At 42.2% G+C, this 24925-nt stretch overlaps 1 protein-coding gene across 4 annotated transcripts; it reads left to right on the top strand.

Moving 5' to 3' along the window:
* Positions 1-473: 473 nt before the first annotated feature.
* LOC111975282 (polypyrimidine tract-binding protein 1) lies at positions 474-23102 on the top strand. Of its 4 annotated transcripts, none has more exons than XM_024003482.2 (16): positions 474-565; positions 1301-1354; positions 3253-3283; positions 7833-7896; positions 8071-8243; positions 8487-8633; positions 10446-10658; positions 10742-10852; positions 12273-12450; positions 12659-12739; positions 13012-13142; positions 14764-14797; positions 16097-16189; positions 16397-16613; positions 16774-16851; positions 22362-23102. In XM_024003482.2, the coding sequence occupies exons 1-16, from the start codon at positions 558-560 to the stop codon at positions 22492-22494; spliced, it is 1746 nt and encodes a 581-aa protein (XP_023859250.1). In that variant the 5' UTR covers positions 474-557; the 3' UTR covers positions 22495-23102. The 4 variants fall into 4 exon arrangements, with proteins under 4 accessions (XP_023859250.1, XP_023859249.1, XP_023859253.1 ...); XM_024003481.2 differs by having other exon boundaries at positions 12273-12462; XM_024003485.2 differs by lacking the exon at positions 3253-3283 and having other exon boundaries at positions 480-565; positions 12273-12462.
* The last annotated feature ends 1823 nt before the right edge of the window (positions 23103-24925 follow it).

The following is a 24925-nucleotide window of genomic DNA, read 5'->3' as shown; positions in this document are numbered from 1 at the left end:
GTTTCTTGGGAATCGTAGCAACGCATTTGGATAAATTGTCAAAAATGATCTGCATATTTGATAGCGTCTTTGCCCTTAATTTGTTCTTTAGGCATATGAAGAATAATGTATTGTCTATTTTCCTTACAGTCGTCCACGAATTTACACCAAAAGGTGTTGGAAGCACAGGTTCAGCCATGCAATASCAGGATATGGCATTTTTCAAAACATATGTAGACAGTTGTATCACAAATTAATTCTGCATAAAAATTATGAAAATAACAATCTTTTCATCGTCATGCGGATTTAATTTGTGACTGACAATTGACCATTTACAATCAAAGTCCATGGCCAACTTTTTTAAGACCGCCCTTCTCTAGCAACTCTCGTCTTGTCCTATCAGCACCCACTTCTCGTCTCAGACGCCCACAATTTTTCTGTTCTCCCCAATCGTTGGGCTTTACTAGGCTAATCACATTTCGCTTCTCTGTTCTCCGCCATTTTGTAAGGGTATAAGAAAAGTCAGCCAGGCAACAGACTTGTTGGTCTAACTTGTGTAGRTAGTTCCGTGTTGTGCAATGGACGGGTAAGTTCAAGGAAGAAGTTATGCTCTCGAGAAAAGAGCAACAAACTAACATGCTATATTAAATATGTCCTGTAACGAAAATGAGCTAGTTAACCTAGTATTGTGTTATTGTCTTTTGGTTGCGATGGAAACATGGTAAAGCTTATTTTCTGTGCATCCGTGATAGATACTCCGAGATGCTTAACGTCGTTAGTTACCAACCAACATTGTTGTTTTGGCGTTGTAGTTAACACTAGCAGGCTATTTTCTTGCTGTTGTCTAGACTAAATTGCTCTTTAGTTAATAAAAAACAAGACAGTGACGCATATTGAGTGGACTAGCTAGCTTTTCTGTGGTATGGATGCTAGTTTGGCTAAGGCACTAGTTCTAGCCACTGAAAATTGGAACCACCTGTGGCAGTGGGGCGTTGGATTAGTGTGTGTTGCAAGAATGTTTGCCAGGATATTGTAATGTAGATGGGCCTATCTACCTACCGTATTGTCTAACTTRGCTGACGGTTAAACTATAGCTATTTACTTAGTTTTAGCAGTCTTGCCATGACGTTGCTAACGTGGTTATCCAACCATGCTTGTTGTACACAAGTAATATTTATGCGGCAGACGTTCAGAGATAAACAATACTTGAGAATTTTTAAATGTTGTTAATATTGCTATAGAGATCATTATGCTTGAAATTCAGAGCAAACAGTGAAAATATAAWATTATAGGCTTGTTATTAACCCCACATTTCTTCCAGCCGTCTAGAGACTGATTTGTATCCTATGGGATCTACTTACGTCACTGAACTAGAGTAAGTTCTTATTTTCATATACATTTTTAAATGCAAGGTACCAGTTCATTAGTTGTGAATATCGGATAATAAACATGATTTTTAGGCTGATTTTCATATCACTTAGATTTTTTGTTGTATGTTGGAATCAATTTTTACGTCTAATTCATGTAGCACTGTGAGATCCCCGTTGTTGATGCTAAGAAACCTCCATAATGGTGGTGATCAGGTTTCTCAGCATGCAATGACTTGGTGTGAGAATTGAGGGAGTGATTTGAGCTGTTGCATTGTCTTGCTTATCCTCCCCCTTGCAGTCAATGTAGCCTTTATTTGTRTACTTTGAAAGCATATAATCCTAAAAGATGGAACAGTTTTCTTTTTCAGTAGATTCCAACGTGTAAAGAAAGCATTTAGCATTTTTTTTGTAAAATTGTCATGTGTGGGCTTTGAAACCACAAGGAATTTGTCATGGCTGCAGATATTTGGCTTATGGSAGTMTGAGGGGCATATTTGCCACAAGACYATTTTGCATATGTGTATTCCTTTTGTCCTAAAGAACGGCACATAWTTATGTTACTGTGGTTTTCAGCCACTGGTCAAGTTATTTATATTGATCAGTGGTTGATCAATCTAATTATGATTGAGAAAGGGTGGTAGATGGGAGGAAGGCTTGAGAGAGCTTTTGGGCTGAGTTTCCTGGCTGTCTCGCATGAGAAACAGGATGTGGAGGTTAATCTTCAACTGAGTGTCCGCCAAATACCACTCATTTTTCATGGGCAAAGCTGTGGGAAAGGGAACGGTTTGCTGTTTGCTCTTTCCACCTTTAACATTAGAGGGTATCAAGTGAATGCTTTGCCTTAAATGCAATTTAGACAATTGGCCAACATTGTTTTTCTACTTGATCTTGGTAGAATTATAAAGTCAAACTTTTTACTTTCTAGCAATTCCTATTATGGACATTCAACATACATTTAGAAGTGGAGAGGCATTTGGCAACCTCCCAAGTCTTATTTGTGTCAAAAGAATAAACTATCATCTGTAACATCTAATCTAGCACCCGACCTTACTGGTGGCAGCACCGCTCCAGATGTRCAATGCTATTGCGTATTCGGTTTATGAAACTTGACAATTGTATGTTCTGCATGGTTCCTTTGAGGGGCAGCAGGGTAGCCTAGTGGTTAGAGCGTTGGGCCAGTAACCGAAAGGTTGCTAGATCGAATCCCCGAGCTGACAKGGTAAAAGTCTGTCGTTCTGCCCCTGAACAAMGCAGTTAACCCACTGTTCCGAGGCTGTCATTGTAAATAAGAATTTGTTCTTAGCTGATTTTCTAGTTAAATAAAGCTTAAATAAAAATGAAGTCATTAGCTACTTTTCCATTAACTTGTCATGGGATTTTTTTGTCAACATTTAGAAAGATCGCATAGAAAATAGACATTGCGACGTTGCTTTTGTCGTATAAAACTGGGTCCATGGAAACCTGCCTATTAACTTGAGTTCAGGCCTAAGTGCAGAGCACGTTTATTTTGGTAGTGTTTTTGGAAGTGTTTGGTCTTAACTTAGCTTTTTCTGAGGTGACATCCTGCTCTTATTTTGACATAACTATTTTTTATTGTTGGCTAGGCAGCCTATATGGCAGTTTTGCTTCATATTAAGGTTAGACACTTGGACAATAAAATGCACTTWAAAAAAGTTGAGTAGCCTAATGGTACCAATGTTGACTGACTGTCCGCTTTCCAACTTTTCTGCATCTGATAAATAAATCTAGTTAGCTGTTTTTTTTAAAGCTTTTCTCTACCTTTTGGGGTTTCTGGATCTTAACTATACAATAGTGAACCTCTTAGTCTTTTAACCTTAATTTGGGCATTTTAATCTTTCATCCTTACTGCTTCTAACATTCCTGTCTTCTCTTTTCTTCACAGCAGTGTCCACGATATTACAGTTGGTACAAAGGTAGGCACCCTCTTTTCTCCTTTCGCTTTTCCCCTGCTTCAACATGACAGAACAAGAGGTGTTTGACAAGGGCTTCAGATTAGAATGACCTATGGATGTAGCCGTGTGTGGATTTGACCAATTGTTGCTCGTGCTGCATTTTATCCCTAATTAGATTCTTGTTATTACGGCAGCCATGCCAACTATTTGCGCCATGAGAAATGAAAGCGTTCAAAAAAGCTAGCATGTGAAGGCACACCTACAACCAGTTTGGATCTGGCAGTGGGAATATCCAGTTTGCTTAGGTCGCAAGTTTTTAATTGGCTTCAAGTCACCCAACAGGTTCCTTTTGTTAGCATTTTTTCATGGTAGTTGACTGATTAAACCGTGTTGTGGAACTGTAGAGGAGGCATGCACAAAGTAAAGGATACAATTAAGGGGAAATTCCTCCCTAATGTTGCTTGTTTTCTTTCGTGACACTTTGCTACACTTTATGGGGGCAAGCAAAAGTAAAACTCTGCCTTGTCACTGGTAACCAGTTACCAAGTTTACATTTCTCAAACTGTTTTCATTCTGTGTGGCGAGAACGTTGCTGTGGAAAAAGTCGAGCCTAATTATTGGTTGGCTTTGGCATTGTGCCGGGAATGCTCTTGGTACATTCCAATGTTCTGGCTCCTCCAAGCGCTTGTCTCTCTTAAGGACGTCTTAAGGACGCTTGTCTCTTCACTGATACACCAGCACATGTCCCAGTAAGTGTTAGCCAATCGTAATGCTGAACCACTCATAGGCTGGTCATTTCTCAAGAAAACGCCTACTTTTACCATCAAATGCCCCCTGCAGTCTATTGGCCAGGGCTAGCTAACTTGAGCAAAAGCAGATGTTTCTAGATGGTGGAKATTTTTATGAGMATTTTTATGCTCTACACAGCAGATATGCAGTTGTAAGTGCTGTCTCATTCCCCTGATGGATGTTGATGTTGAGTGACTCCAGGATATGTGGTTTTGGGATGGCGAGCAAACACACGGAGCCGGTGTTCCTGACTCGGTGCATGTTGCACGTCTATGCTCTACAGACTGTTACTGTCGCTTCCCAGCTTGGTCTTCAAAGGCCACCCCACAGCAACTGCATTCCTCGCATCTCTTCTTCGCAGAGATAATCGTCTGTGGTATGTACCTAGCCAAGGGGGTACTCTTAGCACACAGCACAAAGACTGATTCTTACAGGTACCACGTGCATATGAGAAGGCCATTTTGTTACATGCAAGCCAGCGCACATCGGTAACCTTAAGGTGGTGGTAATACGTAGCCAGGTTATCTTCACAGGAAAAGGGAGCAGTTTGCTGGAATGCGGGCGGTTTTTTTTTCACTCCATTTTTCTAATTGCTTCGTGTTTTCTGTTCTCCCCCTGGGGTGTGTCATTACAAACTGCTGACATCAAAGAATGGCCTGTTGACTGTTTCAAAATGGTTGGGAGGATCTTGGGTGGAACTGTGTAATTTGGATCAGTACAAATTGTTGCCCCTTAACATTTAGTTAGGAACATTGTAACCAGGCGAGTGCAATATTTTATTACTTTGATGTTATTGTGATATTATAGGCCTATATTTTCGTAAGTGATAGTTATCCTGGAGAAGACTGCAGCTATTTTAGGCCAACATAATAGTTGATGTCAATGTTCTTGAAATGCCACTGGAGGTGTAGTGAACAGGTTCAATCCTCAAATGTAATTTTGGGGTTTTTCATAGTTTTCTAATSCTATGTTATGTTGTGCTCTACCTTTAAACATTTTTTTTATATAAAGATGAGGAATAGGTCATTAAATGTAAAGACTAGGCCTATTTACCTTGGCTGTGGAGATGGCCTCTCAATCTCATTCCTCAAAGATGGGAGAGGGTGGTGGGGTGAATGGAACCAATTCAGCACATGCAAATATGTTTCCCCCCATTTTCAACATGCATGTTGTTCCTCTGGCCTCTGTTTACCCCACACAAGCTGATTAGGGAAAGGATGGTATGGGAAAGGGCTGGGTGYCCTGTGTTTGATCATGTCAGTTGCCATTGGCAAAAGTTTCTAGGTAGCCAGCATATAGGCTACGAACTAGATTAYAACTCACGGCAGCCGCGACTTAGTGGCTTTAAGAGGTTCAGACACACCATTTGTGTTTGCTGGCCGAGAGTACATAACTCGCCGAGTGCGCACCGATTTTTACATGGCATGAAACAGTCAGATGTATACAGCAGGTGGTCCCTAAAACACAGCGCTGTGAAGGATAGGCAGACGAATGATAGATCCACCTTCGGTGCATTGAGCTTTAAGAGGCAGAGGATTAAATTGCCGTTCAATAATTTACATGTTGATAAGTAACAAGATCTCACTTGGCCACCTCCAAGGATCCCCTATTTTAATCGGAACTGGCCTTTTAAACTAGTTTTGAACATTTGTGTGCGGCAGGGTAATTGCCAGGAGAATTCTAGACCTGGCTGTGGGTCTGAAGAGAATCAGCCTTGTGTATTTAGGCTAAGAGTCACGGGTGTGGRTTAGCAGCGCACCTCACCTGGAGCCACAGTCTATGGTTTCTATGGGGACGGAGTGACATTCAGTGCTGCCCTGGTAACGACCCCATTCTTGCGGTGCATTGTCTCCTGCTTGCCTGCGCAGTCTTTTTCACCCCCCCTGCTTTTCCCTCTCCACACCTTTCTAATCTTGTAATTTAGGCCCTCAAAAGCTCCCTCTGAAAACTCCATTAGAAAACCYCTCACTTCATTAACATTGCTAACCAACTGAAAGCCTTAGCACAGCTTTTTAAAGCATTGCAGCTTAACTGAGTTTTATAACAAGTCTTGTTCTATCGCATAGTTATTTTATAGGACATAATACTTAACGGGCTTAACTTTTGACAACTGAATACATATCAAGTGTTATGTCTTTAATCAATAAGTTCTATTTTTTTTACCGAACAGTCTGGCCAATTGAGTAGTAAGTTCTCCTTGCCCTTGTAAAAGCCATTTGAGTGTTTGTGGCAGACAAAGCCTGCTCTGTGACTTGGCCTGCCAGTCCTGCTAAGTGTTTTATTTTATTTTTAGTCTGTAGCAGGACCAGGAACATGCTTTTTGCTACCAAACCTCTTTTGCAGACCTTTACACACAATTTACACTCGACCCCTTACATATGGTTTTCATTGAGTCCCGCACCAGTGGAATTTGGAGGGGTTGGTGGTGAGAGGAGAGCACATTCTGTTGCCATCTCAGCACTGCGGAAGGCTGTTTAGTTGTGTACTCCTTGTGTTAACCAGAGCAAGCTTCCCGTCCACATTGTCGATTACATGAAAAGCGCTGGCTAGCTGGTGGTGAATCATTTCCTTGAGCGTTGTCTCTGTTTCCACCTATTGTTGGTGTTATAGACTAGAGGACAGATGGTGTGCAGCCTTGTTTTACACGCTGTAAAGCATACTACCTCTGTTTTATAGGGCATTGTATGTTTATGGCTCTATTTGTTTAAATCCGGTTTTACTGTGGTTTAGGCTTTTCTTTATCAGCATAGGCTTATAGTTCAAGGAAAATATAGTTGGGCTATGTAGGTGATGTAAGAACAGCTTATACGTTTGTTTCAAGCAAAATTATGTTGAGGCTTTTAGCTAATTTGTTTTTTTGGGGATTGGTCCATCAACTATGGGGAGTGTGTGAGCAGATCACCATCTGAGACATCACCCCCTACCAGTACCCACCTGGGTTGTGCCAGACTGCGGAGTGATGTACCACCAGGCCCATGACTCGGGTTTCTGCTCCCCCGTCCCTCCCCCGCCCTCTCATTCCTGCTGCTTGGCGACCCAGAAACCGAGTTGTTTTTTTCCCTCCCTTCCCACTGAATTCTCTGGTTCCCTCCCTTAAACCTATGCCAATACGGATGACCCCAACATGCATACAAGCGCATGCATGCACATGAAATGCAAGGGCAGTGGGGGTTGGGATGGAGAGATTGGGTTGTGTCCATTTACACCCCCCCTTCCCCTACCGTAGGCCATAGAGGACTTAACGAGGTTAGCAAGTCCGGTCATTGGATCCCTGTCAGTCTGCGTATGGTCTTATCTATGCGCATTCCTCGTCTTTCTTTGTCTGCTTCTTCTACTTGTAGCTCAGGGGCTGTAGACTCAGGTTCACAACTTTTCATGTTAGCTAAGCAGCTGACCTTTTCCTGTTCCCTTTGTCACAAGGGAATGTGTCACCCGGTACCTTCATACAGGTCCACGGGAAAGSCTAGTAGAGGGACAGCCTAGTAGTCCATCTGTTTGTTTTGGCTGTGATGGGGAGAACCTGTGCCAAGATTTGTGATTGTCAATATTGGTCTTCCCATTATTTTGATAGGTCAAAGTGGGTTTACCTGGAGTTTCRTTTTTGGTCCCAATGCATACGAGACAAGACGTTTCTCCCTTTTCCATTGTYAACCATAGGTCTTAACTAAAAATAAAACGGGAGAAATGTGCTATTCAGMCATTAGGCTGGTCATGTCTTTAAAATGACGCTGGTGGTGCAGTTCTGCATTGGTCRCAATTGCATGTCCTTCTCCCTTTGCAGAGAGGATCAGACGAGCTTTTCTCCTGCGTGGCAAACGGACCCTATATAATGACCAGTGCAGCAGGTCAGTGTTTAAACCTCCGTTTGTATTAATATCAACCAAGTAAACTTTTGAATCCACGATGAGCGAAGTTTGAGCACCACCTCTTCCAATTCTGATCTACTTCAGCTGAATTATCAAAAGGGTGTACATCCCAACAGTAGGCTCTCTCMCTTTCTTGCTCCCTCTCCTCCACAGCCAATGGCAATGACAGCAAGAAGTTCAAAGGTGACATAAGGGGCCCGGGCATCCCGTCGCGRGTCATCCACGTGCGCAAGCTCCCCAACGACATCAATGAGGCCGAGGTCATCTCCCTGGGCCTGCCCTTTGGCAAAGTCACCAACCTGCTCATGCTCAAAGGAAAAAACCAGGTAAGTGGTCTCACATGCCAACCCTAGCTCATTTGCTTTAGCAGGGTTCTCTTGCCCTCCGCTCAGAGGGGAGGGGCATATTAGTTACCATTTCATYAGCTAGTAGTAACCAACTGTTAACCAGAGAGGAGCATACAACTGTTGTAGGAGTAGAGTGAATGATATGGCCCGCCTGCTATCTGTAGCTGGACTTCTTTTTTCTCTCCCAGAAATGGTGTTCTTATGACATTCTCCTGTGTCCAGGCCTTCATAGAGATGAACACCGAGGATGCGGCTCAGACCATGGTCAGCTACTACTCCTCGGTGACGCCGGTCATCCGCAACCACCCCATCTTCATGCAGTACTCCAACCACAAGGAGCTCAAGACGGACAACTCCCCCAACCAAGTGGTGAGTCACTCTGCTGCAGCTACTTCCTTCTCAACAGTTGCATAACCCTTTATCTGTGCAGGCTTACTACTTCTGGAAGGCCATAAGAGAAGGCTGAACTCGAGTGCGCTTCATGTTTTCAACGTTGCTTGGACAAAGGAGCTTGTCTACAAAACACATCAGCAAGGGATTTCAGCTGCCACCCTGAACCTTCTTTCATAATTACTCTTCATTCATTTTGACTTTCATTTTCTAGGTTTCTCCGAGCAATTAGTGTGTTTGATGCTTAGAGCCAACATGAAGTGGGTTTCCTCCACAGCGGACTAGTTTGCTGTGGTAGTGTTCCACATTTTTGGTTTTCTTTATTTTGAATTGGCCTCCTGCGCTCTCCGTTTCCTGTATTGCTGGGTCAAAATGACTCATTTGGAAACAATCTGTTCTTGCCAGGGCTTGTGTGGTTGCACAAACAAACCACCAGTCTACTTGTCAGCTGGCTTTAGCCAATCAGAATGAAGCTATATTCTGCCGTGTTGCTGAAAATGGAGCTGTCGGCATACGACTGCTAATTTGTTCAACTTCTACTTTATTCCGCAGAGTGTGTCTCAAGTTTACCTTTCCCTGAATATCTTGCAGGGGTTGCACCCAGTTCAGGGAACACAACTGAAAACCAGAAAAWATATWTTTTTTCAAGGAACTGAAATGTATCCTGGAACAAAAGTGACCCATAATGTTCCAGAAAAGAAGCGTTATTTTAAAAGCACGGGAACTYATTAATACTTTGCGTTCCAGGCACACCAAAAACAATTGGCCCCCAACAAAGCGCATYTATGCGAAGTCCTCACTCAGACTTATTCCAGTGTCTACCTGCATGCTGAAAATCTTTGCCAGTGTGTGTTTAGGCTACCTGCCCCTCCCCTGTCTGACACATAGGCTAATGTACTGACKTTACAAGCTTGATTCAGAAGATGGGGATATAAARCAGTACTTTTTGGGGGGTTCGAACCGGTTCAGAACTTTTTTGCTGGTCGGAACAGTGGAATGGAAGGGGGGGAACATGGTGGTTCTGTTCAGACCTGACGTGATTGGAAAATAATTTTGGTTCCAACTGATATCTTATGGTCTAGTGTGTACCATGCACCCTCCCAACATGTTCCAACTGATATCTTATGGTCTAGTGTGTACCATGCACCCTCCCAACATGTTCCAACTGATATCTTATGGTCTAGTGTGTACCATGCACCCTCCCAACATGTTCCAACTGATATCTTATGGTCTAGTGTGTGCCATGCACCCTCCCAACAAGGCCCCCCCTTTTTCTAAACACTGTTTCCTGGGAGACCGCATGCCAATGGCGACCAAAGGAAGCCATTGCTGTCCACTCTACTCCCCCTTCAAATTACTCTACTCTAGGCTTATCTGCTAATAGGTCAATGAAGGTAACATAAACACTGCTGCAGTGTAGATGAACATTCCCAGATGTTTGGGTTTTGCTGGTAGAAACTAAGTTTCCCTCCATGGTGTTCCTCAGTGTTTTTCTTCCCACCAGGTGTTTTACTCTCAAACAGGCCCCAGAGTTTCCACTGTGTATACAAACATGTCACGGACAGAGTGGTCAGCAGCACCCTGGAATGTAATCTTTTACTTCCCAAAATAGTTATTTTTACAGGAAATGTCTTGTAAATGTCCAGCAACTAACCTGAGGCTGTTCAATGAGAACATTTGGAACATTGAAACGTATTGACTGTCTGTGGGAGTCAGGTCAGCTCTACCTGAGCGTTTGTAGATTCTCTTGCTTCTTGCCACTTCCATTGAACCATCTTCCTCTCGTCACAGAGAGCCCAGGCGGCACTGCAGGCAGTGAACGCAGTCCAGGCAGGGGGCATGCCCATGGCAGGGGGCATGCCCATGGCAGGGGGCATGCCCATGGCAGGGGGCATGCCCATGGCAGGGGTGGATGTCTCAGGGGGCATGGGCGGGCACAGCCCTGTGCTGCGGGTTATAGTGGAGAACCTGTTCTACCCAGTCACCCTGGATGTGCTGCATCAGGTAAAACACACTTTTCAATACATTTATGACTGTATATAGGTCTGAGCTTGTATTCCCCCTGACCATGCCCTCCTTGCATGCAGATCTTCTCTAAGCTTGGCACAGTGCTGAAGATCATCACCTTTACCAAAAACAACCAGTTCCAGGCCCTGCTGCAGTACTCGGACGGTCTGACCGCTCAGCACGCTAAACTGGTAAGTAGTGCCATCTACCTGTCACAATAATATACAGCAGTTCTTATTCCCCTCCCATTTTTCTTCATTGTGTTTTCAGAGCCTAACTTTAATGTGTTCTAAGTGTGGAGTGTGGGGAAAAGAATAGTCTGAAAGATGAATGATCAAATCCTTGGATGCAGTCTAATGCGAAGGTAACCTGCCAAAATGACTAATGCCCCATAGCACTCACGTCAGTAGCCATTTTGTGCTTTGGAAGGCCGTTCATGACTCAAATCAACACCACCATCCCAGAAACCCTAGACCTACTCCAATTTGCATGACGCAATCTCAATCGCAATCCACACTGCCCTTTCCCACCTGGACAAAAGGAACACCTATGTGCGAATGCTGTTCATTGACTACAGCTCAGCATTCAACACCATAGTGCCCACGAAGCTCATCAATAAGCTAAGGACTCTGGGACTAAACACCTCCCTCTGCAACTGCATCCTGGACTTCCTGACACGCCGCCCCCAGGTGGTAAGAGTAGGCAACAACACGTCTTCCACGCTGATCCTTAACACTGGTGCCCCTCAGGGGTGTGTACTTAGTCCCCTCCTGTATTCCCTGTTCGCCCACAACTGCGTGGCCAAGCACGACTCCAACGCTATCATTAAGTTTGCTGATGACACGACAGTGGTAGGCCTGATCACCGACAACGTTGAGACGGCCTATAGGGAGGAGGTCAGAGAACTGGCAGTGTGGTGCCAGGACAACAACACCTCAATGGGAGCAAGACAAAGGAGCTGATCGTGGACTACAGGTAAAGGCTGGCCAAACAGGCCCCCATTGACGGGACTGTAGTGGAGTGGGTCGATATTTTCAAGATCCTTGGTGTCCACATCACCTACGAACTATCATGGTCCAAACATACCAAGACCGTCGTGAAGAGGGCACGACAGAACCTTTTCCCCCTCAGGAGACTGAAAAGATTTGGCTTGGGTCCCCAGATCCTCAAAGTTCAACAGCTGTACCATTACCCAGTACATCACTGGGGTCAAGCTTTCTGCCATCCAGGACCTATATACTAGGCGGTGCCCCCCCCCCCCCCCCCCCTTGGTTTTACACAGCTGCTACTCGCTGATTATTAATGCATAGTCACTTTACCCCTACCTACATGTACAAATTACCTCCACCAACCTGTACCTCTGCACATTGACTTGGTACCAGTACCCACTCTATAATAGCCTCATTAATGGAGTGTTATGGAGTTTTATTGTTTTAAAAATAAAAAAAATTACGTTAGTTTATTTGGTAAATATTTTCTTACCTTCTTGAACTGCATTGTTGGATAAGGGTTTGTAGTAAGCATTTACGTGTAATTGTCTCACCTGTTGTAGTCGGCGCATGTGATAAATCAAATTTGATTTAATGCTGAAACTGTTGCCCTGTGGTGAAGTCTTTAGATGGGCAGAACATCTACAATGCCTGCTGCACCCTCCGCATCAACTTCTCCAAGCTGACCAGCCTGAACGTGAAGTACAATAACGACAAAAGCCGCGACTACACGCGGCCTGACCTGCCCACGGGAGACAGCCAGCCCTCCATCGACCACCAGGCCATGGCTGCAGCCTTCGGTGAGTACTATGGTGAATACATTTTAAATTTACCTCCCTCCTTCTTCCCTTCTCATTTAGACATGATTGGACAGGTGGAAGCTATGCGGCTGAACCCGTACCCTTTACCTGTCCAATCATTTTCAACATGTAATATTTGTATAATTTACAATAAACTGAAGGCAACTAATCAATTAACACTCCTCTGTATCCATGCGTGTTTCTCCAGGTGCTCCCGGGATCATCTCAGCCAACCCGTACGCAGGAGCTCATGCCTTCCCCCCGGCCTTCGCCATTCAGCAAGCTACAGGTGAGTCTGATCATCCTTTCTGACACCTTCCTCGCTCCTGACCAACATTGATGGATTGTAGTTACACGGACKTTTTCACTAACACTTTACATTTCAAGGGGGAAGCTGGCCTCATCCACTACCATTGAGTGGCAACACTACAACTTTGAAACTTTTGCGGACCTATGAGCAGATTAGCAGTCGTGCTCAGCGGCTTCCAGTCCGGCCTTTTCTCTATCAAKCCATTCAGGAGTTTAAAAAAAAGTATCCCTCCCTTTTGCTTCCCTCCGCAGGCCTGACGATGCATGGTGTCCCCGGAGGCCTGGCCCAACTGACCATGCCCGTGGCAGCTGCAGGCAGAATGGGCTTCCACCAACTCTCCGGTGGCCACTGTGTCATGCTGGTCAGCAACCTCAACCCAGAGGTTAGTRCTTCCTTGACTCCCTCTCAACCCATAGTGGCCCAGATGGACTGAGTCCAGCTGTGAAGCCTCTGTGGATGTGGGTTTTTATTCCTGTTCCCTACCCTGCGCCCCAAAGTGTGCACTTGCTCACTCACCCCTCGTGCATTTAGAAGTTGATTGTCATAAGCATGGGCTACTTTGTGAGTTTTCACCAAATTTTTCGCACCAGTACATTTCTTGTAAATTCATGCATGGGAGTGAATGAGAGCACACTTTGGGGAGAGAATTGGACTGCAGCCCATATTCGGAGGTGGCTGTTTCAGTGGGCCCACATGACACACGCCAAGTAAATTGGGCTGTGTATTATATGCTGGCTCTCCGTGTAACATTGATGTTAATGTATCCACTTCTATTGAAAAATGTTTTTCAGGCCTCTCCCTTTACCCATACAAACAAACCATGCATTAAGTTATGCCTAGGTGATATAGAGCCCCCATTACTGTCAAGTTCCTGCAAGAATGCAATGTGTACAGTGTAGCAGAGCTCTTTGCTTTTCCCTAGTGTTTTTCCTCACTCCTGTTCTCCTCTGAAAGTGTTGTACCATCCCCGTTACCGAAGTTTCGCTAGCAGTAGATGCAAACACTTAGGATACACAAACTTCATTAATATTTATTTGTTGACTCATTCAATCACTATTATAATTCCAAATATTTGCAAGTTTTCATTCAAATTGAAGATTAGCTTTAGGTTATTTGTGCCCTCATACATAGCTATATTATTTACCATACTGGACCATATTGGACCTATATATTGTACGTTAACTGTGTGGAATTTCTGAACATTATATTCATCAACATAATGGTACCAGTCCCTCTTAATCTACTGAGCATTGTAAACTTTAAATTATTGGACAGCTCATTCCATAAACTCCATACAGGCAGTGCAATATTGCTTTTATACATTTAACWTGGCCTTTAGCTTAAGCCCAACAAATATTTCTAGAATCATTCATTTAAAGAATGTATCTCTTCAAAAGTAATGGTGCACGTCAACACAGACAGAATTATAGAAGTATTGTCTCAGCCTCATGTGTATCATTCCTCCTAGTTTCATTGTTGGTTTGTAATCTTCACTCTGATTTAAAGCACATTCTATACTGGATGGAACACTTCATATTTCTTTGTATACTGACCTTGTTTTTTACCTCCTTTTCTTGTTTCTCTCCCTCCCATTCCCCCTCCCCCTCTTTTTTGGTTTTAATACCTTCACCTGGAAACTTTTTTTTTTGCCAAACTGACTGCACGCCCCATGAATTCCCTCTCCCACTTTCTTCTCTCAACCATTATACCACATCATCCATTGTGTACACATCACATTCATATAAACACACGTTAATATATTAACTTATCTTTGCTCATATCATATTGTTACATATACCACCCCTCCACCACCTCCACATCTCCTCCCACTTTGCTCCTGTCCAATTTATTAACCCTCATGATCCAACCACCGTTTTTTTTTGTTGCCATTCCCCGTGGAACTGCCTCCGCTGTGGATGATATGTTGAACCTCCACTCTCCTGCCTCCGATCTTTTTCCTGTCCCTTCCTCCCTCCGCTGCCTTCCTCTGCTGTCTTATAAAGAGAGTTACGCCCCAATGCCTCTTTATTCTTTTCGGTATGTTATCATTAGCACCTTTTTTATTATTACTACTTGTTTGTTCTGTTCTTTTTCTTAACTAATTTGTTTCAGTTTTTTTTGTTATTTTAGTWGTCAAATATTTTGCGTGTTGATTTGAGACACTTGGCAAAAAGTTGCAGCATTTTCATGGTTTCTGTCCACAGCTGTCTTTAAAGGGATACTGATTTGACAATTTATCAAACTATTTTCTTTCTCTGAAAAAGGTCTATAGTTATGGTTTTGAGTCTGATCATCAACTTAAGCCAAATTGGTCAAGAATACGTGGACCTTAAATGCAATTTTGGGCCGATGTCTCAATGCTGCAATTTTTGGTCCCACGCTATATGGATATTGCAGACTAGTCTTTTTAATACTATGGACCAATTTCATGTCAAGAAAACCTATGAATAATTTCCAGATCAGAGTTGAATATTCCTTTAAACATAGTGCAAATGACAACTGCACGTTGTGCATTTTAATTTATAAGAATATCTTGTGGAAAGTTCGGTGAGATGCTGTAACTTTGCCACTGTACATTTAGATTTTATCATCTGTCTATTGTCATAGTTTGCATGCTTGATTTTTGTCATCTTGCATGCCCTTTATGAACGCTGTATCAATTGCTTTTGGTTAATGGTCAAGACTCCCATTTGTGCAGAGTACATATGGCCAATTTTGCATTCCTTCTGATCCTTATTCTAAATTTCTGACTTGCAGTCTGTTTTTTTTAACCATTAAGTGCCTTCATTTTCCTAAATGTTTTTTTACCAATTTAGCAGGGAGGCGTCCTTTTGTAGACGCAAAAGTAATATCCTCCTTGATAAACTACATAAATCCCTTATTTTACCTTTTCTGTCCAAGTATAGTGACATTAAGTTCCACAGCCTGTCTCAGACTATTTCAAATCTTTGAATGTATTAAAACCAATGTACAAACAGTAGCCTAAACTTTATTTTAAATGGGCTTTTATGGTGTAAAGTCACAAGTACCTCCTGAGATGGTAAATGACCAATTCCCACTAGTGGCCATGATGCAATATTGCAATGATCAGTGGCTTTAGTCACTCTTGCTAGAATGTATTTTGCCCCCCTTATCATTTAGATAAATGGAGGAGCATCTTGATTATGAACTGAAGCTATTCATATACCCAGCTTCCCTGTGGTGCTTAGATGGGTGTTAACCAAATCTTAAGTGCCCAAAGACATGGTTTTGATTGGATGGCTTGGTCTGGTTTAGAGTGAAATTGATTTTCAAATGGTTGTCCCCCCCTCCCCCCCCCTTTAAATCTGTGTGAAGGTGTATATGGCGACGTGATGAGAGTGAAGATCCTGTTCAACAAGAAGGAGAACGCTCTGATCCAGATGTCTGATGGGACTCAGGCGCAGCTAGGTAAGGCCCAGCTAAACTGTCCTGGGAAGGAATACCTCCAACAAATCCAAMAACTAGTTCCAACTGAACCGCAATGTGTAGGGAGTGATGTGCATCTGACAATGATGCTAAAGGGATAAAAATAAATAACCTGAGGTTATTTAGCGATGGAAATATACCCAACCCTTGAATATTAGACTCACAGTGTTTAACCTCTGCTTTTAACAGCAATGAGCCACCTGAATGGCCAGAGGCTCCACGGGAAAGCGCTGCGCGTCACCCTGTCCAAACACACCAATGTTCAGCTGCCCCGCGAGGGCCATGAGGACCAGGGCCTGACAAAGGACTACAGCAACTCACCCCTGCACCGCTTTAAGAAGCCCGGCTCCAAGAACTACTCTAACATATTCCCTCCCTCAGCCACCCTGCACCTCTCAAACATCCCGTAAGTAGACTGGAGGAGTTTCTCCTGCAATCAGTCCCCTGACCCTTTCGATAGCTGCTAATCCTGAGGTACCGCTTTCGTGGTTTGAAAAAAACTCTACAAATGTATTGGTAAACTACTGCTAAAAGCTTATCAAGTTTTACAATGTCTTTCTTTTTAGTCCCTCTGTGGTTGAGGATGACCTCAAGATGCTGTTTGCGAGCTCCGGTGCAATGGTCAAGGCCTTCAAGTTCTTCCAGTAAGTTTTCTTTTTTCCCTCTCAAACAGCCATAKATTTTAACTTTATGTTTTATCTGCTCACGTGTATGATGTCTTTAGGAAAGTCTGTATTTGGAAAGTATTTAGACKCCTCGACGTTTTCCACATTTTGTTACGTTACAGCCACATTCTAAAATAGCGTCATCAATCTGCACACAATACCCCATAATGACACAGCATAAACATGTTTTAGAWTTTTTTTGCAAGTTTGTGTATAAATTAAAAAAATTACGTAAGTATTCAGACCCTTTACTCAGTACTTTGAAGCACATTTGGCAGTGATTACAGCCTCGAGTCATCTTGGGTATGACGCTAAAAGTTTGGCACACCTGTATTTGGGGAGTTTCTCCCATTCTTCTCTGCAGATCCCCTCAAGCTCTGTCAGGTTGGATGGGTAGRGACGCTGCACAGCTATTTTTAGGTATTTCCAGATATGTTCGATCGGGTTCAAGTCCGGGCTCTGGCTGGGCCACGCAAGGACATTRAGGGACTTGTCCAGAAGCCACTCTTGCGTTATCTTAGGCTCGTTGTCCTGTTGGAAGGTGAACCTTTCCCCAGTCTGATGTCCTGKGTGCTCTGGAGCAGGTTTGCATCAAGGATCTCTGTACTTTGCTCTGTTCATCTTTCCCTTGATCCTGACTAGTCTCCCAGTCCCTGCRGCTGTAAAACATCCCCACAGCATGATGCTGCCGCCACCACGCTTCACTGTAGGGATGGTGCCAGGTTTCCTCCAGACATGACGCTTGGCATTCAGGCCAAAGTTAAATCTTGGTTTCATCAGACCAGAGAATCTTGTTTRTCATGGTCAGAGTCCTTTAGGTGCCTTGTGACACACTCCAAGAGGGCTGTCATGTGGTTTTTACTGAAGAGTGGCTTCCGTCCAGCCACTCTACCATAAAGGCCTGATTGGTGCGGTGCTACAGAGATGGTTGTCCTTGTGGAAGGTTCTCTCATCTCCACAGAGGAGCTCTGTCAGTGACCATCAGGTTCTTGGTCACCTCCCTGACCAAGGCCCTTCTCCCCTGACTGCTCAGTTTGGCTGGGTGGCCAGCTCTAGGTAGAGTTTTGGTGGTTCCAAACTTCTTTCATTTAAGAATGATGGAGGCCACTGCGTTCTTGGACCTTCAATGCTGCAGAAATATTTTAGTACCCTTCCCCAGATCTGTGCATCAACACAATTTTGTCTCTGAGCTCTASGGACAATTCCTTCGACCTCCTGGCTTAGTTTCTGCTCTGACATGCACTGTCAACTGTACGACCTTATATAGACAGGTGTGCCTTTCCAAATCATGTCCAATCAATACAAATGACCACAGGTGGACTCCAAGTTGTAGGATCTCAAGGATCAATGGAAACAGGATGCACCTGAGCTCAATTTTGAGTCTCATAGCAAAGGGTGTGAATACTTATGTAAATAAGGCAATTGTTTCTTTTTTGTTATAATTGTGGAAAAATGTCTAAACACTTTGTCATTATGGGGTGTGGAGATTGAGGACATAAAAAAAAAACTAAGACTAACTTAACAATGTGGGAAAGGGAAAGGGTCTAATTCCTTGCTGAATGCACTGTATCTGACCGTGTGAGAAAGGAGTAGTTCACCCAAATAACAAAAAGACATTGGTTTCCTTACCCTGTAAGCAGTCTATGAACAAGGTATGCTAGCAATCCATGCTTTGGTCTAGGTCCCCTGGCACTGTTTCCAAATTCAGAAATGTTAGAATATGTGTCATGAATCCCATTCAAATCATTCGGGCATCATMTCTAAATCATCTGAAAGTATCTAAAATTGATTGTGAAGCTCAACAGTCATTTACAGAGGGTTGGTAATCCAGCCAACTTCCGGAAAGTGGTCAAATCTTTGAAACAAAACTCCACCCCTTCGTTGCCCCAGCAGGTTATGACAGRCTCTGGTCCCATGCTAGACAAAATTGACATTTTGTGGTGCTTTTAATAACCATTTTGCTTCAGCTGGCCACCTATTTGAAAGGATAGCCTTTGAAAATTCCTCATTCCGGAGTCCTTTAGTCGACTCAGTGCATCATTCTGTACAATCTTTTCTAACAATCGCATACTTTATTTTCCTTTCTACCATTTGTCTGTTGTACTAAGTGCTTTTCTAAAGATTGATATTTTAAAATCCATAGGGTCTGATTCACTTAATCCTGTTTAATGCAGCTTTCTGCCCCACTTATTGCAGAACCTTTGCCCCATTTTTAATTTGACGATTGTTTCTTGTGTTATCCTGAAGATCTGGAAAGCGTCACGTCGTCCCCCAACATAAGATGAGATCCTTCTGACTTAGATAACTGCTGTCCAATTTCCAAATAAATAATCCCTGAACTCGCAGCTTCTCACTCTATTCTTAATGTGCACCASTCTGGTTTTAGACCTGAACATGGCATCGTGTTATTGTTAAAATTGCTTAGATCATTATTTTTTTCTGCCTTATTGATAGACCTTTTCCAAGGTCTTCATGGTTGACCATCACATTATCATTTTAAAAGTTGACTGATATAGGCCTGGATCAGGCTTCTTTCAAGTGGTTTGAAAATTCTGTCAGACGGAACACTTCGATTTCTGATGGTGTTAAGTCTAGTTTTCTGGCTATTACTTAATGTGTACCGCAGGGGTCGYTATTGGGACCTGTTCTCTTTACTATTTATATAAATATTTGTCTATCGGTGAAAGTGTTATATTCATCTGTATGCAGACYATGCTGTCATGTATGCAATCGCCCCAACTGTAGACCAGTCGTTGTTAGTTGCAATCTGACTTTTTTGCCTTTATAAAACTTGTACTTAATGTGGGCAAGACTAAATGTTCTTGAATTCTGGCAAAAATGTTTGATGTGCTACATATTTATTGAATGGTTCTCCCATCGATTGGGTTCTTGACTATATTTTTTATTTAAAGTTTTAAACACTGAGCAAGGAAACTAAGATTTAAAGTGGAATTATTTAGAAATATATTTTGCCTCTCCCTAAAAAGCAGATTGTACAGTCAATTTTCCTGCCAGTTCTTGACTAGGCTGACACCATTTACCAGAATGCAGCAGCCGCTACTCTGAAACCTTTTGAATGCTGTCTACCATAGCGCCCTTCGCTTTATCGCAGGTGACTGTTTTAATACTCGGCCCTGTATCAAAAGGTTTGCTAGTCCTCATTAAAGTCCCGTTCACCTCACAATTTTTTATTTAAAAAAACTCTACTACGCTTGCCTGGCTACCCAAACTCCTTGCTCCGGCCAAACGCAATGTAGTACCTCCCTGATGATTTCTTGAATAGAAATCCATTCTAGATCGTCTGACTGTTTCCAAAAACCGATGGGTTGGCCAGAGCCAGAACACACATGGGTAATGCAGCGTTTGAAAATGTGGCTTTGGCACTCTGATTGGTTCGAGGTAATTCAAACGTTTTGTACAACACCCCTCATTTTGACATCACCACAAACATCTTCAATGATGGTAGCCTGACAAAGTGTCTTCAGAAAGTATTCCTACCCTTTAACTTGTTCCACATTTTGTTACAACTTGAATTCAAAATGGACAGTAAAAACATGTTTAAAGAAATACAGAAATATCTTGTTTACATAAGTATGCACATGCCTGAGTCGATGCTTTCTAGAAGCACCTTTGGCAGCGATTACAGCTGTGAGTCTTTCTGGATATGTCTCAGAGCTTTCCACACTTGGATTGTGCAGCAACATCCCATTATTCTTGAAAAYATTCTTCAAGCTCTGTCAAATTAGTTMTTGACCATTGCTAGACAACCATTTTCAGGTCTTGTCGTAGATTTCAGTCAACTGTAACTTGACCACTCTTGGTAAGCAACTCCAGTGTAGATTTGGCATTGTTTTAGGTGATTGTCCTGCTGAAAGGTGAAATCTCGGTCTGGTGGAAAGCAAACCGAAGCAGGTTTTCCTCTAGGATTTTGCCTGTGGTTAGTTCTGTTTTCAATTTTTTTTTATCCTGAAACACTCCCCAGTCCTTAATGATTACACATAACATGATGCAGCCACCATTATGCTTMAAAATATGGAGAGTGGTACTCGGTAATGTGTTGTATTGGATTTGCCCTGAYCATAATTGGTATCCAGGACAAAAAGTTAATTGCTTTGCCACATTTTTTGCAATATTACTTTAGTGCCTTGTAAGCAGGATGCATGTTTTGGAATATATTTTTATTCTGTARAGGCTTCCTTTCACTCAGTCAATTCAGTTAGTATTGTGGAGCAACTACAATGTTGAGCCATCCCTCAGTTTAATGGCTGTSYRWGGAAAAAGCTGTCGCTGTTTTAGTCTCCATTGGCTTAATGATATCCCTTAGCGGTTTCATTCCTCTCCGGCAACTGAGTTAGGAAGGACGCTTGTATCCTTGTGACTGGGTGTATTGATACGCCATCCAAAGTGTAATTAATAACTTAATGCTCAAAGACATATTCAATGTCTGCTTAAACATTTTTTTTTTTTTACCCATCTACCTGTAGGTGCCCTTTGCAAGGCATTGGAAAACAACCCTGGTCTTTGTGGTTGAAATATGTTTGAAATTCACTGTTCAACTGAGGGACCTTTTAGATGATTGTGTGTGGGGTACAGAGATGACGTAGTCATTCAAAATTCATGTTAACTATTATTGCACACAGTCCATGCATCTTATGTGACTTAAGCAKATTTTTACACCTGGACTTATTTAGGCTTGCTGTAAGTGGTTGTATACTTATTGACTAAAGACATTTTAGCTTTCAATTTTTTATTAATTTGTAAAAATAAATCCACTTTGACATTATGGGGTATTGCGTGTAGGCCAGTGACACATCTCATGTTAATCCATTTTAAATGCAGGATTTAACACAACATAATTGTGGAAAAACATCCAAGGGTGTGAATACCTTAAGACACTGTATGTAGCGATCGATAGAGCAGCGTAATAAATAACACCAAACTGGTTAACTGAGGTTCCTCGGGTGTCCACCGAATTGAGTAAATCAGCTTTTAGTCTTAATGCATATAACAGCTGGAACAATTTACAAAGCTCATTACAAGTGAATGTTCTGGTGCTGCTCTGGCAATTTTCGTTTTGAGGACCTAGTAGATGAYGAATGTAACCATTTTTCAAATTGTGTTGTGTGTTTTTTTTTTTTTTACATTGTATTGAATGCCCTCTTTAAAATTGAATTGATTTGTTGTATTAGTGATCGGGGCACCCTTGAGAATGAGGCCCTGGTCTCAATGGGTTTCCCCTGAATTAATAAATAAATGCTAATATTGGTCCTATGACTTGAATGAGATTTGTGCCATAAATGCTTAAACATTAGCACTGTGAAACCGTGCCAGTGAAACATAACTTAAACGAAGGCAAGGATTGTTGCCACACCATGTCCATATACCGCAACAGGGTAAGGAAACCAAAATGTCATTTTGGATGAACTAGCCCTTTGAATGTTTAAGGAAAGGCTGCATATCTGACCGTGTGCAATGTTTTTATTTTTTAGGAAAGACCGCAAGATGGCCTTGGTCCAGATGAGCTCAGTTGAGGAGGCCATAGAGTCCCTCATCGAGTTCCACAATCACGACCTGGGTGAGAACCACCACCTGAGGGTCTCCTTCTCCAAATCTACCATCTGAGGGGTGCAGCCCAAAACGCTACTGCTAATGGGCCGCCCCCATCCCTTCACGACCTCTACTATGTCAAGTTGTGGGGAAGCGACTCTTCAGTCGTGAAGTAGCATCCACCACAGCAATCACTTCCATCATTCCTAGTATATTTATATACGCATATCTATGTAAGTCGACCTATAAACCATATGGAAAAGAAACGTGCACACCCGATTTTACTGGGTAAAAAAGAAAAGTTTTATGTTTCTATCATCTTGCCTTTGCGAGGTAAATTAATTCCTTGCTCTCTGCACCGACAGAAGTAGTTTACACTTGCCTGTCTGATTTAAGAGATTGGCGTAGCCTGAACTTCAGTCTTTTGGTAAATTCCATTGCCCTTGGGTTCCAACACCACTAGGTTCTGAGGTACTTCTGTGACGCCTCATGTCCTCTTTGCCTTCAGATGTTTTCTGTGCCTTACTCCAGAAGTCTTGTGTCCTTCAATTTGATACGTTGGCATTTTACAGCCAAAACAAAATTTAGCTTATCTTCCTCTCTCCAATTCTTGCTTGCGAAGACCAGGTTTACAGCTGATATGGGTTTACCGTTTGTATAAAATGTATTACAAGGTGGTTCATCCCCCCCATGTATTATGAAGGTTTTCTTTTTAGTCTTATTTTAAAAGTAAGATGAGCTAGTTAGTTGGGAAGATTAAATCCACAACTCATTATCTAGCTTTTTTATTTTTTAAATATGTAAACCCCTTGTACCAGGGTTTGATTATTAGTCTTGTTTACTGTATGTCTAGATGTAGGTTTGCATTTTTTATGAAATATATGCAATAAGTTTTGTACAAATCCAGTATTGTACACATTGTTATTCCTATATACTGTTGTAGCTTATAGGTATTGGTCAGTGGTTGCCTTAACGACTGTGCCTTAGCAAAAGGTCTTACTAGAACTTTCCTGATAAGTATGGCTTACAATGTCTTATGATTTGTCTTAATGGCTTGCCTCCTGATGCAGTGGCTGTCTATTTAGTATATTTATACAATTTTGTGATACACTACAGCGCAAAACCAAATAAGGCCTTTCTGCAAGTTATTTTAGCGAACCTGTATACACAGCTTTATTCATAATGCACTGCCACAGAGTTGTGGTAGTCTGCCTGCCCATTATAGCACATTTTACAAGGCTCTTACGGGGATCAGACAAAAGCGGACTATTGTGACTCTGCTGCTGTGAATTATAAAATAAACTTAAGAATTGGAYGCGTCTGTCAGTTGAATGCCAAGATGAATGATGGTTATTTCACATATTTACATGTGCTCCTAAAACAAGAGTGAATACTTTCATATGTCTGTTACTCGGCATAGTGTTTTCAAAGGCCTTATCACAAGGGGTTAGTAGCCTTATTGTACAGGGCTGTGACTTTACCTTAATGCAGTCATTGCTAACGGCAATACGGCACCCTCTTTCTTGGTAGTCTATGGACTGGACTTGTGGATCTGGACAACGTTCAACTTAAATTGAAATCCATTTTGKGTTTTTGGAGAAGTGCCTTTCAAACTAAGCCTTTTTTGGTCTGTTTAGAAACGTATGTTCCTGCCTTAAGTCCCCTCAGGCTCATAGGAAATGCACACATCTGGCATAAATGTAAAGGTCTGCAGTGATTCTGCTACAGTGAAGGTGGACACTGTTGTAGATCACATTTTAAAAGGTAATTATCAGTCTTAATACTTGGACATTCCACATGTGCATAATTTTATATTGGGAAATGTTGAGGTTCTTTCCTCACAATTAATTGCATCAAGTTCCTTATTTTAAATTGGTGCAAAGCAATAGAATTTCAGGGTCATGTGAGGAACCACAGTGCTCAGACATTGTTCGATCACTAGTTTTCTTGAACACCAGTTTATTACATGCTAACCTATTCATAATTGGACTCCAGCAATGCAGAGGATTGACAATTTGTTTGTAGATTACTCAAGAATAAGCGACACTTGTCTCCATATCAATATGTAGCATGTACTGCTATTATAGGTATTTTACTTGCTTTGCATATCCCAGGCCAGGAGTGGATTTCCCAATTATGCAAAATTACACAGCATTTAAAATCATTACAACCTCAATCACTTAACATTAAGATGGCAGGATTTCTTCAAGTGAGGTCATTGTCAGGGGGGTGAAAAGCTGTATATAGTTTATTTTGTACCACAAAGTTGGTATTCAGAAACGATAGGTTTTATATCTATGAAACATGTATATTTTGATTACAGCTTGGGACCTTTCTCTTGAGCCTCTTAGTAAAAAAAACATCACAATTAAATTGTTTTTTTTTTAACATAAAAAATGGGTCCCTTTTGGTCATTAGTGTTGTGTAGCTTAAACTTTTCTTGAAATTGTGCCTTCAATAAATATTTTCACTGCTTTCAATTTGTGATTTACTTTCTTTGGGTTCT

This window comes from Salvelinus sp. IW2-2015, linkage group LG16 (assembly GCF_002910315.2).
Source record: "Salvelinus sp. IW2-2015 linkage group LG16, ASM291031v2, whole genome shotgun sequence".
NCBI lineage: Eukaryota > Metazoa > Chordata > Actinopteri > Salmoniformes > Salmonidae > Salvelinus > Salvelinus sp. IW2-2015.
Note: the sequence above shows the minus strand (reverse complement) of the source record. Positions and strands in the feature narration are given on the sequence as shown.